This window comes from Auxenochlorella protothecoides (genome assembly GCF_000733215.1).
Source record: "Auxenochlorella protothecoides strain 0710 unplaced genomic scaffold scaffold33, whole genome shotgun sequence".
In the NCBI taxonomy this organism is placed as follows: domain Eukaryota; kingdom Viridiplantae; phylum Chlorophyta; class Trebouxiophyceae; order Chlorellales; family Chlorellaceae; genus Auxenochlorella; species Auxenochlorella protothecoides.
Window position 1 is genome coordinate 554,319 of NW_011934206.1, and position 17,259 is coordinate 571,577.

The 17,259-nt window shown below is 67.3% G+C and overlaps 6 protein-coding genes across 6 annotated transcripts in view; 2 read left to right on the plus strand and 4 right to left on the minus strand.

Annotated features, from left to right (window-relative positions):
• Positions 1–115: 115 nt before the first annotated feature.
• On the minus strand, positions 116–1,998 carry F751_3207 (Oxysterol-binding protein 9; the record flags this gene model as incomplete). The annotated part of the gene is made up of 4 exons (XM_011399075.1): positions 116–717; positions 1,050–1,561; positions 1,742–1,821; positions 1,909–1,998. 4 exons carry the CDS (start codon positions 1,996–1,998, stop codon positions 116–118), a joined length of 1,284 nt encoding a protein of 427 aa, XP_011397377.1.
• A 423-nt stretch (positions 1,999–2,421) lies between these two features.
• Positions 2,422–4,650, plus strand: F751_3208 (Alternative NAD(P)H-ubiquinone oxidoreductase C1, chloroplastic/mitochondrial; the record flags this gene model as incomplete). Its single annotated transcript, XM_011399076.1, has 5 exons — positions 2,422–2,462; positions 2,765–2,870; positions 3,005–3,187; positions 3,380–3,761; positions 3,986–4,650. 5 exons carry the CDS (start codon positions 2,422–2,424, stop codon positions 4,648–4,650), a joined length of 1,377 nt encoding a protein of 458 aa, XP_011397378.1.
• A 309-nt stretch (positions 4,651–4,959) lies between these two features.
• F751_3209 (hypothetical protein) lies at positions 4,960–6,380 on the minus strand (the record flags this gene model as incomplete). Its single annotated transcript, XM_011399077.1, has 3 exons — positions 4,960–5,208; positions 5,614–5,957; positions 6,209–6,380. 3 exons carry the CDS (start codon positions 6,378–6,380, stop codon positions 4,960–4,962), a joined length of 765 nt encoding a protein of 254 aa, XP_011397379.1.
• Positions 6,381–8,246: 1,866 nt separating this feature from the next.
• Positions 8,247–11,585, plus strand: F751_3210 (ATP-dependent DNA helicase Q-like 3; the record flags this gene model as incomplete). Its single annotated transcript, XM_011399078.1, has 6 exons — positions 8,247–8,316; positions 8,692–9,091; positions 9,302–9,462; positions 9,662–10,006; positions 10,201–10,787; positions 11,067–11,585. The coding sequence occupies 6 exons, from the start codon at positions 8,247–8,249 to the stop codon at positions 11,583–11,585; spliced, it is 2,082 nt and encodes a 693-aa protein (XP_011397380.1).
• Positions 11,586–12,199: 614 nt separating this feature from the next.
• Positions 12,200–13,445, minus strand: F751_3211 (hypothetical protein; the record flags this gene model as incomplete). The annotated part of the gene is made up of 4 exons (XM_011399079.1): positions 12,200–12,275; positions 12,448–12,602; positions 12,949–13,174; positions 13,267–13,445. The coding sequence occupies 4 exons, from the start codon at positions 13,443–13,445 to the stop codon at positions 12,200–12,202; spliced, it is 636 nt and encodes a 211-aa protein (XP_011397381.1).
• Positions 13,446–13,742: 297 nt separating this feature from the next.
• F751_3212 (Putative white-brown complex-like protein 30) overlaps positions 13,743–17,259 on the minus strand; it is a gene marked incomplete at both ends in the record, with an annotated part of 7,540 nt that continues 4,023 nt past the window's right edge. The window contains 8 exons of the mRNA XM_011399080.1: positions 13,743–13,999; positions 14,173–14,306; positions 14,467–14,544; positions 14,759–14,880; positions 15,020–15,291; positions 15,462–16,014; positions 16,429–16,670; positions 16,927–17,251. Of these exons, the coding sequence (XP_011397382.1) occupies positions 13,743–13,999; positions 14,173–14,306; positions 14,467–14,544; positions 14,759–14,880; positions 15,020–15,291; positions 15,462–16,014; positions 16,429–16,670; positions 16,927–17,251 (1,983 nt within the window). The remainder of the gene's footprint in view (positions 14,000–14,172; positions 14,307–14,466; positions 14,545–14,758; positions 14,881–15,019; positions 15,292–15,461; positions 16,015–16,428; positions 16,671–16,926; positions 17,252–17,259) is intronic.

A 17,259-nucleotide genomic window follows, 5' to 3' on the forward strand; every position in this document is an offset into this window, starting at 1 on the left:
CATCCGTGCAGCCTTGATTTGCATTCGCGGAGAGGCAGACCCAGGACGACCCTGCTCTGTCGCCGCTCCGCCCCACCCCCCTTCACCCTCTCCTCCTCACGCTCCCAACTCCTCCTCACGCCTTAGCGCGCCCCGCCTTCCTCTGCTTAGCGTCCTGGCGCTGCAGCGTCTCCAGCAACTCCTTGGCCACTTGCGCGGCGGCCAGGTCGGCCGACCCGCCGCGCAGGGCCGCCAGGTCTCGCCGGAAGCGGCAGTCGCTGGGCAGGGGGGCCGCCTCTGGCGCCCACTCCCCTCGCTCCTCCTCTGCCAGCACCCAGGCCCGCTCCCCATCCCAGTCCAGGTGGGACAGCCAGTTGCCGCGGCAGGCGGACAGCGGCACGGCGCCCCTGGGGTACCCCCAGGCCTCCAGCGCGTCCACGCCCTTGCTGCTGCCGCTGAGGGACAGTGAGCGCAACGCCTTGCCCGTCAGTCCCGACCCGGCGTCGGCCTTGGGGCGCGGCAGGGCGGCCGTGTCCAGGGGCGGGGCGCCCGACCAGCCGTCCGGCGTGCGGCAGACGATGCCGCAGAGCGTGTCGCTGCGCTGGAGCGCGGCCTCCCCGCCCGCCGACTCGGCGGTGAGGGGACCGAAGCGCAGGGCCAGCACCAGCCCGTTGGCCGCGTCCTCGAACCGCGCGGTGCCAGAGATCTCGGCGCGGGGCACGCCCGTGCCCAGGATGCCTGTTTTGGTGTGGGTATGGGATTGTGGGGGTTTGGGAGATGGGAGCGCTGAAGGGCAAGCTCAGGGGGGGGTGGCAAGGGTAACAGTCAGCTCCGCACCACGAGCGCACGGAAAGGGGTGGGCTTGCCCCCAAGTGGAAGCGCATGGCACTGGACACCTGGGGTCCGGGCACGCGAAGCAACGACGAGCCGTTGCCTTCCCTCAGACACTGCCCTGCGCAGGCCCTTGTGACTCAAACACACTGGCACATCAAGCCCTCACACAGCCTGCACCAGAGCATTCAACCAAATGCGATGCCCCCGCAACCCTTTTCCTCCACACCCCCCCACACCCTTGAGGTCGTAGACCGGATAGTCGACGGTGACAGCCCCGCCGTCAGCGAAGCGCATGACCCGTGCGCCCTTGCTGCAGGTGGACACGGCGGAGGTGCGATAGGTGACGGTCGGCTCGCTGACGCCGTTGTACACATACCGGGCCCCGGGTCCGAACAGCTGGTAGGCGGAGATGGGGGGGTGGTGCGAGGTCTGCTCCAGGAAGATGTGGGAGCCGTCCGGCAGCGAGGCCTGCCACGTCTCGCCCAGGATGGGGTTGAAGGGCTTGCGCCAGGTGGCAAAGACGAGGTGGAACCCCGCGACAAAGTAGGTGGCCACCCACTTGAGGCGCTGCAGGGGGTCGGGCGCGTCCGCCGCAGCGTCCAGGAAGCGGGGGAACACCCAGGGGTCGGCCAGTTTCTCCAGGTAGGACCGCGGCTCGAAGATGCGCACCGGGAGCGACACCTTGAGCAGGTCCAGGTTGCCCATCAGCAGATTCTTGCCCAGACCCTTCACCACCTCCATGATGGCGCTGCGCAAGGGGGGGAAGGGGGTGCTTGTGGTGCTGTGGGTGGGGCAGAGTGATGCCTTGGGTGGATGAGGGATCCTCCCTGCGATTAGGCCCCCGCCTGGTCCCTGGTGGCCCTTGCCAGGTCCCATCCCCGGGTTCGTGCCGGTTAGGGATTCCCGCCTCGTGCCAGCCGAAACCCACCCGCGTTGCTGCTTCATGAGTTCCGCATTATTGCAGGCATACCCTCCGTCCGAGTGGGCGTCGGGGTGCAAATGCACCTCCTGCGGGGACAGATCGGGGTGGAATCGGACCGGGAGGGGGTGCCCGGGAAGTGCAAAATGCGGATGCCTCCACGCCTGCCCGCTCACCCCGTTGAGGGGCTCGAAGAACACGTCCTCATCCGATGTGGTGTCATGCGGGGCGCTGGGCCTGGAAATCTGGGGCGAAGAGTCGGACATCGGGGGTTTAGGGATTCGGGGGACCAATTTCGACATCGTCAGCGTCCTTGGTCCCGAGAGGACTGGGACTCTCAGCCTCCACTCTCTACTGTTCCCGCATCCTTGGATGCAGTTCCGGGGCCAGTGAATCTATTTGTTCGGTCGGTACGCTCCGAACGGTTTGACACATCTCTGACAGCCCGTTCATCATCTCGTGGGGTTCAGGGGCACCTCGCGCGCCGCACGGGCAGATCACAGATCCATGCCGAACCAGGCCTGGCCCTTCCTAAGGTCCGTGCTGCTCCTACGGAACCGGTGTCCAGCAGCTTCGATCCATACACAAGGGAGTGGAGAGGAATGAGCCACACCTGCACGCGCGTCGCCACCCTTGGAGTCTGGAGGAATCTGTGGTAGTGTCCGTCGCTCCCCCACATTCATTCCACCATGAGGGCGGCACTGGCCGTGTTCTCCTCCGGCAATGCCCCGTGCACTCCCTTGGGTACATCAGGTTTTCCCATCGTGGCCAGTCTGAGGAGAGCCTTCGCATCTGTGAACACCCGCGCACATGGTACGTGGACCTCACACCTCTCTCGATCCGCATGAAGGTCGCATGCATGCGAGGGATCAGCGATCCAAACCCCTAATCGGGTGCACCTTATTATTCTGCTCATGCAGGTTTGAATAGGACCGCTGGGCAGCATGGGGGAGGCAGTGGTGTCCGCCCCAGGCCCTGCCAGCCCCTCCTCGCTGCTGCTGTGCCCTTCTCGGCCGGTGCCACGGCAGCCAGGCCCCTGCAGCCGCCCCGCATCTGCATCCTTGGTGGAGGGTTTGGCGGACTGAACACCGCAGTGAAGCTGGACGGTCTCGTGTGGCCTGAGGGCACCAAGCCCCAGGTGAAGCCTGGCATATGTGGCTGGCATCTTGATGGGATGGAGGTGCCAGGGCAGCTTGCAGACCCCTTTGCACCCTAGTGATGATTGTTGTGGCCATTGTGGCACCTCAACATCCCCCTTCTCCTTCCCCTCAGATCACCCTGGTCGACGCCAATGAGCGCTTTGTGTTCAAGCCCCTGCTGTACGAGCTGCTGTCAGGGGCGGCGGGGGAGGAGGAGGTTGCCCCCACCTTTGAGAAGATCCTGCGCCCCACCTCCGTCTCCTTCGTGCGTGGCCAGGTGGAGAGCGTGAACGACGGCCCTGCCACCGGTCCAGAGGTATGTTGGTGCTGGGATGAGTGGTAGTTTGGCATGGGTGTGATTGCACATATACCAAATTACATTCCAATCCTGCTGGACACCAGAGCAAGTTGCCTGAGGTGTTATATGCTCGCCTCAGCCGTCACCCCTGTGCTTTTATCACCCCCACCGACTATTGTACCTCATGTCTCCCTCCCCAACCGCCCCCAGGCGTCGAGTGGGGGCAGCGTGACGCTGAAGGGCGGCGCCCTCCTCTCCTACGACTGGCTGGTGCTGGCGCTGGGCAGCGAGCCGCGCGACGCCGGCGTGCCCGGGGTCAAAGAGCTCACGCACGGCTTCACCTCCTACGAGGACGTGCTGGCGCTGCGCGGCGCGCTGGTCGCCTTGGCGGGCAACCCCGCGCCGCGCGCCGTCGTCGTGGGCGGCGGCTATGCCGGCGTGGAGCTGGCCGCCGTGCTGGCGGACGTGCTCCCGCCCGGCGCGGCGGTGTCCCTGCTGGCCTCGGGGTCGGACATCCTGCCGGCAGCCCCCGCAGGCCAGCGCCAGATCGCGCGCGAGGCGCTGGCGGGCAAGGGCGTGCGCGTCGTGACGGGTGCGCGCGTGGCCGCCGTGGAAAGCGCGGCTGGGTGGGCCGGGGGGGCCGGGGCGGCGGGGATGACGGGGACGACAGGGGTGGCTGGAGTGGCCGGGGTCCCGGGGACGGCGACGTCGCCCCTCACGGCCGCTCCCGTCAGCTGGACCACGCCGCCGCGGCGCGTGCTCCTGGAGGGCGCCGCCGCCGCCGCGTCGGCCCCCGACCCATCGCTGGAGGCGGAGGTCGTGGTGTGGGCGGCGGGGTCAGGGCCCACCCACGCCCCCGGCGCGGGGCCTCCGGCTCGGCGCCCTTCCCCACCGACGCCGGCGGCGCGACGCAGACCGACGCCACGCTGCGCGTGCTGGGCCACCCCCACGTCTTCGCGCTGGGCGACGTCGCGGTGTGCGCCGAGGGGGCCGGCTCCCCGGGGTCGGGCGTGTCCGCCCCCCCGCGCCTGCCGGCCACGGCCCAAGTGGCGCTGCAGCAGGCGGACTACGTGGCCTGGAACCTGTGGGCGGCCGCGACGGGGCGCCCCCTGCTCCCCTTTGCCTACCAGCACCTTGGGGAGATGATGAGCCTGGGCAGCCGGGCCGGGGCGGTGACCCTGCCCCTCCCCATCCCACCCGCGCTGGCCGACGCGGCGCGCGGCGCCGCGCTGGGACCGCTCCTTCGCGCCGCGGGGCTTTCGGTGCACGGCGACGGCTCCGGCGCGCCGGACCGGCTGTCGCTGGAGGGGCCGCTGGCGGCGGCGGTGCGCCGCGCGGCCTACGCCTACCGTCAGCCCACGCCGGAGCAGCAGGCGCGGGCCGCGGCCGACCTGGCCAAGCGCGCGCTGGGGGACGCGGCGGGCCTGGCGCGCAGCTTCCTGGACCAGGCCGCTAAGGGGCTGAAGAGCGGCGCCCGCTGACGAGGATCGTGGCGGTGTGGTTGGACGGCACGGCTTCGGGGGGGATGGCGTAGCTCCCTGCATGGCTCTCCCTTGCTTTCTTTGGGAATGCTATGCCTGTAAACCTGTACAGCAGTTTGGAGGAGCCAACCTGACAACAGAAACCGAGCTGCAGAGTTGTCGAAATGTGGCCTGCGATGCCGGGCAAGGGCGCAAGGGGCAGTGCTATGGGCGAGGGGTCGAGGGGTCAGGGGTCAGGGTTGATGTATGGACGAGTCGAGAGTCCGGCTATAGCATGGCCGCGCAGTGCGGCTCCGAGCCCGAGGCTGCTCAGGGCTCGAGGCTGTTGCTGCGGCCCCACCACCCCCCGCCAGGCACGGCGCGGCCCTTGGCCGGGCTGGTGGCAGGCTTGCTGGGCGAGGAGTGCGCGCTATCGTTCCCCGACGGCGCCCCCGCCGCCGCGTCCCGCCTCGTCGCTTCCAGGCTCGCCGCCAGGCTCGCCACCCGCTCCTTGTACCTGGCCAACAGGCCCTCCGCCTCCGACAGCCGCAGCAGGGCTGAGACCTTCTGCGCCGCGACCTCCTCCAGCGAAGACCGCGCCTCCGCGGCGCCCGCCTCCAGCGCCACCGCCTCCTTGTCGCGCCGGACCAGCGCCGCGTCGGCGGCCTCCCTGCTCGCCGCCGCTGCCGCCAGCTCCGCCTCCAGGCCCGCCAGCTGGCGCCGCGCCGATTCAAGTTCTGCCTGCGCCCCTCTCTTCGTGTCGCGCTCGGCCTCCAGCTCGGCCCCCTGTCGCTTGTAGGCCGCCGCAGCGCCGGCCGCGGCCCGTGCGGCCTCCTCCAGCCGGCCGCGCAGGTCCTCCGCCTCCTCCCCGGCCCGCGCCAGCCGGCGCTCCAAGGCAGCTTCCCGCCGCAGCGCCGCAGCCAGCTCCTCCCTCAGGCCCGGCAGCTTGGCCGCCTCCGCCGCCAGGGCCTCCAGCCGCGCGACCTCAGCCCGGAGGACCGCCTCCCGCTCTTCGGCGGCCAAGCGCGCCGCGCCCTGCGTCGCCGCATGGCCCTCCGCGTCTTCCAGCCGGGTCTCCAGCGCCAGGGTCCGCTCACGCAGACCCTCCGCCTCGTAGGCGGTGCGGTCCCGGTCCGCCACGGCCCGGGCGGAGGAGGTCTGATAGAAAGCAAGCTCGCGGTCCAGTAGGGCGGACCGGTCCAGGGCGTCTCGCAGCCGGGCGCCCGTGTCTCGGTGCGCAGCCTTCAGGGCACGCAGGTCCTCCCCCAGGCTGGAGGCCTGGGCCTGGGAGGCGGCCAGGGCTGCCCTGCAGCTAGACAGCTCCTTGTCTGCTTGGCATCAGGCCAGGGGAGGGATTTATTGATGGGCAGTCCTTACATGAGCTCCATCTGTGGTGCATGCTTCACATATCAAGCCCACTCGTGCTCACCTAGATACAATGGTTACCACAATAAAACAAGTTCGCACCCCAGGGTCAGGTGCTAGACGAATGGGAGGGTGCGGTCGACTCGGACCCCCCCTGGTCCCATGAAGGGCATGCACTCCCACCATCCGACCCCACACCAGAACCGCTGCGCACCAGTGTACCGGATTCTTTCTTGCAGGACAGATGAGGAATTGAATGTGGTGTTGGATGTGGTCTGCAGGCACAGCATCTCCACGTCCGACTGCAAGGCTGCCTTGTCCAGCTCAGACTGTGCGAGGCGAGCCCTCAAGCTCTCCAGCTCGGCCTGAACGCCAGCCTCCACCATGCCGCGCGGTGCGACGTCTGAGGGATCAAGCACGTCAAGACAGAAAGGGGTATGGGTTTGGGCTGTGGCGATTCTCTCGTGCGCTGAGGAGGGTGCCTGCATGCACGGAGTTGAACGGGGAATCGATGTCGGAGGCATGCAACGCCTGCTGGGAAATTCCCTGTTTCTCATATCCATTCAAAACAAGTCGCGAAACCCGACACCAAAGTTTCCAACAATGTTTGTTATAGCATATGTACATCATGAAAGATCTGTGTAGCTTGCAGACAGTGCGAACTTGCTCAGTCTAATGATTTCCTGCAAGGGCATGTCCGCCTTAGTGGCTCCCAAGGCCACTGGGGAGGGCCGTTACCCTGGAGCCCTCACGACTCAAGTCCTAATCCCCACGGAGCGCATGAACGAAGTCTTGCAAGACGAGGGCCATCATTTCATGACAACCGTCACCCGGAACGTCTATCGCTCCACCAAGATCTGCATATGACCCGACATCCGAGGGGACCCCGCACTGAGACCGCGCTTCTATTCTATTGTTGTCCCAGCACCCACCCTGGCCCTAACACACGCAGGATTGGGTTTCATTGAAGTTACGTGCGTGATCGCGGTCCCGGCAAACCTGAGTGGGTGGGGAGCGATGACATGAGGCGTTGCAATGAAGTAACACATGCGAACACAGTAAGACCTGGCGCACCCATGTGCCCAGTCCTTGCCGCAGGGTTGTTAGAATTCGCCAGCTCTCGAGAGAATACAGAAGCCGTTTGCAAACTCTAGAAATTTCAATCGTCGCCCGAGATCTTCGGCTAATGTCAGATCCCATTCTTTCGGCCCGTTGGGGTACTATTGAGCAAGCATGCTGTAGGGCCAGGTGTGGCCCATCAAAGTCACTGCCTGCTTGATTCCCAAGCATCTTAATGTCTTGTTCCGGGCTGGGGCCACTCACCGTTGATCTGCATTGTATTACTTCCACCCGACCACTTGGGAGACGCAGATGCAGAGCACCTGGATGGCATTTTTGTCCCATGTCCATGGAGTCGCCGTAAAGTGGACAGGGGAGCTCAAAACATCCTGACCCTGACCGGGTAAAGTACTGTTACTTCATGTTCGATGAAACCGCAACTTCTTTGCCTTCCATTCCCACGTTCCATTGCCGCCTACACGGCTGAGACCATTCACTTGGTGCTGTATGTCCAAGGGTAGAGCACATCGCAGTCGCACCCATCCTGAAAGGGGCAGTGGCAAGTGGCGGCAGGCTGCTTCAGCAGTGAGATAATGGCCAATCTGACATTGTACCCGCCGGGGAGGCCATGTGTGATGAACATCTTGGCTAGCATCCAGGCAGGCAGTGTGTGGAGAAAATATGTCTGGGCGAAGTAAAGTTCAGGGATGAGAGGTAATCACTCATGGCCAACCGTGGGCCCAACGGGGATCACCGGATACACTCAATGTGTGCCAACTGCGATCTATAGCCCTTGCACTCGATACTCTATCGTTCTGAATTATGTTAATATTTGGAAGTCGGCTCATGAGATGCGTTCGCATCCCCGACGGGCCACTTCAAGGCCCCGCCGCGCAAGGAAAGTAGGTCCGGCCTAGCAGGGCACTCTCACAGCCCGACCAAGAAATGCTTTGCATTTGTGTTACTTGTTCAAACATGGGTCTGCTGGGATGGCGCCGGGCTGTGCACTCAGTATTGTCCCGGGAGTGTCGGTTTGGGGACGCAGCACGTCTCCCTCTGCCTGCGAAGTGACTCAGAAAGGTCTGGGGTGACCGCATGGTCGACCCCATGCCTGCGATGGGGCACATGAAAGCTTCATCACCATCATCCCGGTTGCAGCCGGCATCGAAACCATGTTGGATTGAGAAGGGCCCATGACGGTGGAGGGGGGGGTCCCCCCGGGGCTACGAGAGGAGGCGCTGCAGCTCCTGCACAAACACTGGGGTGGGTTTGAGTGGGTGATCGGAACCCCTGTGGAGCGAAAACCCGTGGCGGCACAGCCTCAGACGTGTTGCCCATGCCTTGCTGCTCATCTATGATGAACATGACCGTGCTTGGCCGCCGGGAATCACACAGATTGATCTGAGTGCGATCGCCCCTTGCCACAGAGCATGACGCGTTCTGCCCCAACCAGCTGGAGGCCATCACGGCTGCGATGGCAGGCACGTGCTCTCGTCCGGCCCAGGGTGGATGTTGCCTTGGCGTGGGACCCAGCAGGCACGGGGCATCCCCTCCTTGCGGCCCAGGGCATGCTCCTTCACCCACCCGCAGTGTCGATGACCACAACCACACCCCCCCACACACCGCCGCCTGTGCCAGGCCGAGACTGCTTGGTGCTCATGTCGACGGGCAGCGGCAAGTCCCTGTGCTTCTGCCTTCCTCCCCTGCTGGCTGGCGGTCACGGCCCCGGCGTGGCCCTCGTGGTCAGCCCGCTGATCGCTCTGATGGAGGACCAGGTGCAGGGCCTGCGTGCGCGGGGTGTCCCTGCCGCCGCCCTTTCCTCCTCGCTCCCCACCCAGCAGCGGCGCGACCTGCTCGCCGACCTACAGGCGCCGCGGCCCGAGACGCGAGTCCTGTTCGTGACCCCGGAGTACCTGGCCACCGCGCCGGCGGACGCGCTGCTGGGCGGGCTTGCGGCCGCGGGGAAGCTGACCCTGTTTGCGGTGGACGAGGCCCACTGCATCAGCTCCTGGGGCCACGACTTCCGGGCCAGCTACAGGTGGGTCCCCGGCGGGTGGAGCCGGGGGGGGTGGGGGTCAATGGGGTGCATTCATTGTGTCCAGTGGTGATGGGCGTGCTGTGTGCTCTGGGTGTCGGTACCCAAGTTTGAGATAGTGGAGAACGTTGTCGAAACATCCCGGGGGCCCTCTCTGGCACAGCCTGGTGGATGATCAGACCTGTAATTTTGCCCTCACTCCCTGTCCTACAGGAAGCTGGGCTCCCTCAGGTCCCGCTTTCCAGAGGTGCCCATCATGGCCCTGACCGCCACGGCCACCGCCAGGGTCCAGGACGACATTGTCTCCCAGCTCAGGCTTCGTGACCCGGTCAGGCTGGCCTCCTCCTTCGACCGGCCAAACATACACTACTCCGGTGGGCGGGGCGACGCGGAAGCGCAGAGTGCAGGGGGGGGAAGGAAGTCTGCAGGGCACCCGCCGAGGTGCCAGCTGGGCTGTGCCCTGCGCAGGCACATCAGGACGGGCCTTGCAGCTCGATGGGTTCTACATGTTCCAACCCCCAGCCAAAACAGGCGTCGAGTGTTGGTTCCCCCCCCATCACCCGCAACTTGCAGTCGTGTACCTGGACATGGCCGCCTCAACACCGTTCCTGCCCGCCACCCCCGCCCACTCCGCCGAGGGAAGCTCCCCCCGGGAGCAGTGGGCCGACGACGACCCAGCGCCGCACGTCACGCGCCTGCTGCAGCAGCACCGACCGCGCGCGGCCATTGTGTACTGTCGCTCCAGGGAGCTGGTGGAGAGCGTGGCGCTCGCGCTCGCCAGGGCCGGCACGGCGGCGCGGCCCTACCACGCCGGCCTGGGCGCCGCCCAGCGTGCCGAGACGCAGGCCGCCTGGTCGGCGCGCCAGCTCCCCGTCATCGTCGCCACCATCGCCTTTGGCATGGGCATCGACAGACCAGGTGCTGGCGGAGTGGAGGGCGATGGGCATGTGCTCGGAGTGCAGGGGTGTGAGGACAAAGTTGTGGGTTCGGGTGCTCAGCTTGCTGCCACTCTGTGGTCCCTCACTTCCCATCCTCACCACACGCCGCCGTCCTTGGAACTCCATGTCGATGCAGACACCCCTCCCCCCCGCCCCCCCTTCCACCTTCTACAGATGTGGACCTGGTGATCCACGCCACCCTGCCCAAGTCCCTGGAGGGCTACTACCAGGAGAGCGGGCGCTCGGGGCGTGATGGCTCCCCCGCCCGGGCCATCCTGCTCTGCTCCCACCGGGACTGCGGGGCGCTGCGCTACCTCGCGGCCCTCGAGCTGCGGCGTGCGGCGCAGAAGGGAGGCGGGGCCGCGGGGAGGAGTGCGGTGGGCGGAGTGCGCGGCGCGGGCGCCGGCGATGCCTCCGACGACGCCTCTCGAGACGCCTCCGGCCCCGTGGTCGACTACTGCCTGGTGGCCCGCTGCAGGCGCCGGGCGCTGCTCGCCCACTTTGGCGAGTGGCTGACCGTTGGATCGGGGAAGGCCGGCGAGGCTTTGGGCCACGGGTGCTGCGACGTGTGCGACGCGCCCGCCGCGGTTGCCTTGGCTGCGCGGGCGGCGGCCCTGGGCCCCAGCACGACGCCGCGCCTCGCCCGCCCCGGGCACACCCAGGAAGGCAGGGCCCCCGACCTCCTGGACTTTGAGCGGGAGCGGCCGCACGAGGGCTTGGACTTTGAGGACGACCCGGACAGGCGGGAGGCGGCGTGCGAGGTGCAGCGCGCGCAGAGCAGAGTCACCGCCCGCGCCGAGGCCGCCGCGGCCGGCGCCGTGCGCCGCGCCAAGCGCGGCGGCGCCGACGTGCTGGAGGCCCTGGAGGCGGCGGAGCGGAGGCACTTGCCAGTCCCACCCCGCCCCGGCCCGTCGTCGCTCCTGGCGCGGCTCGAGGGCGGCGGTGGCAGCGGCGGTGGGGTCGGCGCCGAGGCGCGGCGGCAGCGGCCCCGGGCGGACGCCGACCCGGCCGCCGTGGCGGCCGCGCTGGCCGCCGTGGAGCGGCGCCTCGCCTCGGCCATGGGGGCCAACCCCGCGCTGGCGCCGCATGCCCACGCCGCGGCGCGCCTGGCGGCCACGCTGTTCGTCCCCGGCGCGGCGCTGGCCACGGTCAAGGCGCGCGCCGCCAACTTCATCCTGCGGGCCTCCCGGGCGGGGCGGGTGGAGGACGTCGTTGGTCTTCCCCAGGTCCTGGATGCAGACGGTGCTGGTGATGTGCTATTGGGGCGACAGCCAGAAGCAGGAGACGGGAGCCAGACCGACTCTGCCATCGCGACCGCCCTGGAGGGCATCGCCAGAGGCGGCCAGGCCCTGAAGATGGGCGGCGAGGTGGGCGACGCGCTCGCGCTGGAGGGGCTGCTCACTGGTCTGGTGCGCCGTCCCATCTCCGCCGCCCAGCTGGCAGCCTCCGGAGCGGGCAAGGGCGCGCGGCGCCTGCAGTCCCACCCCTGCACGCGGGTGGCTCAGGCGGCTCGAGACCTGGTCGAGCGCTGGAAGGCTGGGCTGATGAAGCATGGCTAGGAGTGGGAGTTGACGGCCGGCGATGTGCGCCTGGCAACCTCACGATGCATCGGGCATCCCTCGTGTCCGCAGCCCATACTCTAATCGGCCCAATTTGTACTGCACAAGTATCTAGCGAGTGGTATCCTACCTGCATTGCGCCTTCCTTCATCCCAGTGGCTCCCTCCCCTTCCTGTCACCACTCGCGACCCTTGATCGCCACCTCGCGCTCTCGCCTACATACAGTTTGCTGCAGCAGCACTCTCAGCAATGCAGGGATGGGCATGGTCATGCAGCAAAGGGTTCAATCGGTGCAATGCAATCCAGGATGAACCTGCTTCTTTCCAGCGAGGTCAGTGGGCAGGGCTTGGTGATACAGGGGGGCCGCAGTCCGGCAGGGGGCAAAGGGTGTGGTCGCGTGGCTGCAGCGATGCGCGTGCGGGCCCTGGAGCAGAGTACATTCCCAAGGAGCGCAAGGGGCGCTCGTGGCAAGAAGCCATCTCGATGGGGAGTCTGCAGGGAAAGGAGGTGGAGCGTGAAGCAGAGGGGGTGGCCCCGATGTTGAGACGTGGTCTCTGCGCCGACACAGCTGCTGTGGAGGGGCCTCTTCAGTCGGCCGTGCCAATCTCTGCTCCTCAAAACTCCAGGCCTGCAAACAGCTCGTCCTCCAGCTCCGGCAGCGCGCAAGGGGGCAGCCCGAAAGGTCCCCTCCTGCCGCCAGGAGGTCCAGCTCCTCCGCAAACAGCTTCTTGTGTCCGATGACGGGCAGACCCAGGGGGCTCATCGCCGGCAGGAGTCCGCCGGAGAAGGTCCCGCCGCAGCCAGCGGGGGGGCCGCCCCGCCGCCCGAGGTCCCGGGGGTGAACATGAGCTTGCCGGGGGACAGGAACATGTTGCACGCCGCGGCAAACAGCTCCTCGGTCCCGGGGCTGAGGAAGGAGGTGGCCAGGCTGGCCAGGTCGGGCTCGGGCAGGGCCAGGCGGGGCAGGGCCTGGGGCGCGGCGTCGGGCTGGCGGGGGGTGTGCAGCGCAGTCGCCCCCTGCGACGTGGCGTTGGCCGGGGTGGCAAAGGTGTCGGCCAGGCGCGAGCGCCCCACGGCGTGCGCGGGCCGCCGGCGGCTGCCGTGGGAAGGGGCGCGGCGGGGGGGGCGACCTTGGTGCGTGCCTGGTGGCCCAGGCGCAGGCAGCGCTGCAGGTAGCTGAAGGTGGCCCACAGGTCTCGATTCTCCTCGTCCATCACGGCGCTCTGACAGTCGTAGAGAGGGAGGTGGAGGTGTTGGGTGGAGGGTTGTGACAGTCATGTGCGGAGTTGACACGACTTTCCGGGGGCACCCCGACCCCGACAGCCACCCGACGCAGCATTCAAACGGACACCGCGGCTCGCACCTGGCTCTCCGCCTGCTCGATCGCGGCCTCCATTTCGGCGATGCTCTGCTCCAGTTCCCGGACCTCCGCCTCCATGGCACGAATGCGGCCATACTGGACGACCGGGCGCGTGTACGTGAGGTCCGGGAAAGGGGTCAGGCACAGCTTCTGCGCAGGGGGCAAGCTGTCGGACAGCGAGCCGAAGTCGGTTGCGAGCAGGCCGTCAAACTTCCGCTTCTTCTTGTTGCTGCGATACAGGGGTGAGATAGTGAGTTTGGGGTCGAGGCGCTGGCCGAGGGGACCGGGACGTGCCCGCACCAGCCGAGATCCCGCACTCACGTCGGTGCCACGGAGTCCAGGTTGTCGAAAGACAGGTGGCCATCTTTGACCGCAAAGTCTTCGAAGAGGTTCGCCGCCAGCGGCGAGGTCAGGCTGAAGCCCTTAGGGCTGAACAGGCTGGTGAAGGGGGTGAGCAAGTGCTCCCCGAAGTCCGTCTTGAGGGGCAGGGGGCTGAACATCCTGTTCCGGAGTTTGTCAGGTAGTGTCAGTCAAGAGTCAGGAGTCAGTCGGGTCAGGTCGTGTCGCCTTCTTGGTCAGTATTGATAGGGTTGTGCGCGCGACAGATGGGGATGCCGGGTATCATTTTGAAAGCAGCAGAAGCCGGCTGCTCCGGGGTCGATCGATCGCAAGCCCCTCTGTCTCTGGAGCAGGGGAATTTGCGCTGCACCGAAAGCCTACCAGCGCCCGGTGTCTCCTCAGTGCTCCGATCCATAGCCAATGAGTTTACAGACCAATGAAATGACTCAACGTGAGTGCTACAATTGCACAGGGTGCGTGGATGTTGTTTTGGTGTGCCTCCGCAGAGGCTTCGTCACTCGCGTCACTCCCCTGCTGACCCATCGGATCAGGGGGTCGAACGATATGCCGCGAGGGCACCAGAGCAGGGCAAAGAACGCCAGCATGCGCAGGATGAGGCCCTGGGCACCCAGAATCAGCAGCCCCTTTCGGGCCTCGCCGGCGCAGTACACATTGATGTCCAGCGACATGTTCAGCAGCGCCTCTGGGACGAGGCCTGTGGGTGATGAGGGGAGGGTGAGGGAGGCGGCGGTCACGAAGGGAGGACTGGGGTGCGCCCACGGGAACGCACGCATCTGCGCCGGGCCGCTGTTGGCCGACTGCTCTGACCCAGGGGTCGCAGGGCCAGGCTTGCATAGACCCTGCCCCACTTCCGCATCCACTACACACCTGACCCGGCGGTGGGCTCCTCGATGCTGTCCAGGCCGCACTGTCCAGAGGCAAACATGATGGACCGGGTGAGGGGCCACTGCCAGGGCGGCTGCTCCCTGAAGTCCCAGATGGCCGCCGCGTCAGCGGCCCACCTGCGTGGGGTTGGGGTGGTCAAGGAGGGTGGCACGGGCTCTGACTTGGGAAGTATTGAGAAATCTTGTACAGGCCCAGCACAGAACCCACTGAGGCTCTGTGCTGGGCCAATCACTGCCTCCTGGAGCAGGAAGCATGTCCCCAGCAGCCTCGTCGCACCTGTTGTAGCTGAGGACGGTGATGCCTTTCAGCAATGGGGAGAGGCTTCGGTACACGGGATTGACCCCGTTGATGAACCTGCGGGCGTTGGTGGAGCGGGGAGCAGGCATGAGCCGGAACAGCTTCTTGAGCCTTGGCCGTGCATTCCAGGCGGGGAAGGCCACGCAAGGCGTTGGGTCTGACCGGCCATCCGCGGCAGTGCGGGAAGAGTGCCACTCACGCTGATCGCCGACCCTGGACCCCTCCCCAAGTCCACACCCCCCCTGCCAAGCACACACACACGCCGACTCACCCCCCGATGACCATCAGGATGGCGACCGAGGCAACCAGGGCGCTGTTGTTCCCCATGATGATGGACATGAGGCAGCCCAGGGACGCGCACCAGAACACCACCAGCACGCCGATGACATACAGCTACGATGGAAGAGCATGGGTGCAGGCGGAGTGAGAGGAGGCGAGGTGAGGTGCATGCCATGGACGTGTGGGCGCAAGCGCCGCCGGCCCCTGCTCGCCACCCCCCCCAACACACACACACACAACTCCAACGCCTCACCAGCCCAAAACTGATGCTGGGGATTGTCATGCTGTAGTACACGGACAGGAAGACCAGGGGCTGTATGAACACGTCCACCATGTTGGTGGTGCTGTTGGCCATGAAGTAGGAGAAGACCCTGACCCCCGACTCGCGCTCGCGCCAGTGCACCAGGCGCTCCTTCCCGAACACGGCCAGCGCGCCCGAGGCGGCGATGATGCCCAGGGTCAGCATGATCAGTGCGATGTGCCCCTTGAAGTCCCAGTTGGTCCAACCCGTGCCGTGCATGGCGCCTGTGGTGAGTGGGTGAGGGAGAGCGTTGCGATGAATGGTGTTGGCCGGGGAGGGGTGGATCGCAGCGCAAACAGAAGCTGGGCAGAAGCCGGCTGCACAGCGGGGCACCGGACGGGCTTCCAGCCCGACACCTGTGAGCCAGCCAGCCGGTGGACCCACTCCTCCTCACCGGTGACGATGCCCGCGAAGACGAGGAGCAGAAGGTCCAGGAATTTGGTGCCCCAGGCGCGGGACAGCTTGATCCCGGCGCGGACGAGCAGGAAGGCGTATTGCCTGCCCCAGCCCGGCGTGACACGCAGCACGGAGCGCCCCGGCCGCCGCCAGCAGCGCATCAGGCCGCCGCACGGTGCGCGCCGCCCGCGCGCCTCGTCCAGCGTGGCCAGCGACCCCGCGCTGCCGCCGCGCGCGTCCGTCCCCGAGGCCGACGGCGTGTGGGAGCGCACCGCGTCGGGCGTGGCGCGCCCCGACGCGCCGCCGTTGGCGCCGCCCAGCTCCTCGCAGCAGCTGAGCTTGAGGTCGGGGGTGACCGACCCGCTGGCGCCCTTGTCGTCCTCGCCCCGGCCGCGCACGACCGCCTCCCAGGCCGCTCGCAGGCCCTGCTCCTCCACGCCCTCGCCGTACCCAGCGCCCGGGCGGTCGAAGCGGATGGCCACCGGCGCGTCGTGCGTGGCGGTGGAGGAGCGCGAGTGGACCAGCGGGTCGCCGCCGCCCTCCTCCTCCCCCTCCTCGGCCACGGGGGGCAGCGGGGGCGCGCCGGCGCCGCGCCGCGGGCTGCCCGTGCTACTCTCCTCCAGCGGGATGACGCAGAAGCGGGGGGACATGATGCGCGTCGGGCTGTGATCCTCGTCTTCGTGCCCGGGCGCCGCGGCACCGGTCGCGCCGCCACCCGCGTCCCCGCGCCCGCCGCGGCTCCGCCCCAGCTCGCCGCCCGCCACGACCGCGCTGGCCAGCTCCTTGAGATTGCCGGCGGGGCGCAGGCCGGAGGGCAGTGCCGCGGCGGACAGCTCCGCGATGGCCGCCGACAGCGTGTACTGCTCGATGCTGTACACGCGGTAGATGCTCTGCACAGCGCGCCGGCCCGAGGCGGAGGGCGGGCCGTCGGGCGCGGAGGCGGGCGGACGTCCGCCATACTGCACGTACTGCATGAAGGCCTCCTTGCTGACCAGGCCGGTGCGCGGGATGGCCAGCTCCGCCATGATCATCTGGATGTCCAGTGTGCTGGGCTCCAGCCCCAGCGCGCGCAGCAGGACCTGCAGGTCTCCGGCGCGCAGCGCGTCGTCGCCGTCGGCGTCCGCCGCATCGAACTGCTCGCTCAGCAGCGCAAACTGCTCGGGGTCGATGCGCAGCTGCTCCGGCGGGCGCGAGCCGTAGGTGGGGTCTGTTGTGTGTGTGTGTGGAGGGGGGTTGGGGGTTGATGAGGGGAGACCCTGAGGTGGGAGTGGTGGGGGTGTCTTCTGGGGGAGCTAGGGAGCGGTTGCGAGGGAGCAACGGTGGTGGTGTTGAGGGAGGTAAGATGCGGTCTCAAGGCGTAACAAGAGGGTTGAAGCAAGGAAAGTAGAAGCAACTCCCCTCTTTCACCCCTCTTTCCCCCGCAAAGGAGCGACCCCCTCCACCCAACCCACCCTTCCGCTCACCCAGCGGCATGAGCTTGCTCTGGGTGCGCACCCAGCTGAGGCCGTAGGTCTGCCACAGCCCCACCAGCCGCTCGGGGTGGAAGGCGTCGCAGCCGCGCTGGGGCACGCTGCCGCTGATCACGTCCATGACAAAGTCGGCGGGGTTCTCATGCAGCGGCAGCTCAAAGTCCAGCGATTCGAAGTAGGGCATGGCCAGCCAGGAGGGGCCCAGATACACCAGGCGCCCGCCCTTGCCCAGCAGCATGATGTCGTCGAAGAGCGCGAAGATGGAGAAGCGGGGCTGGTGCAGCACGGCGATGACGTTCATGCCCAGGCCCGCCATGCGCTTCAGCG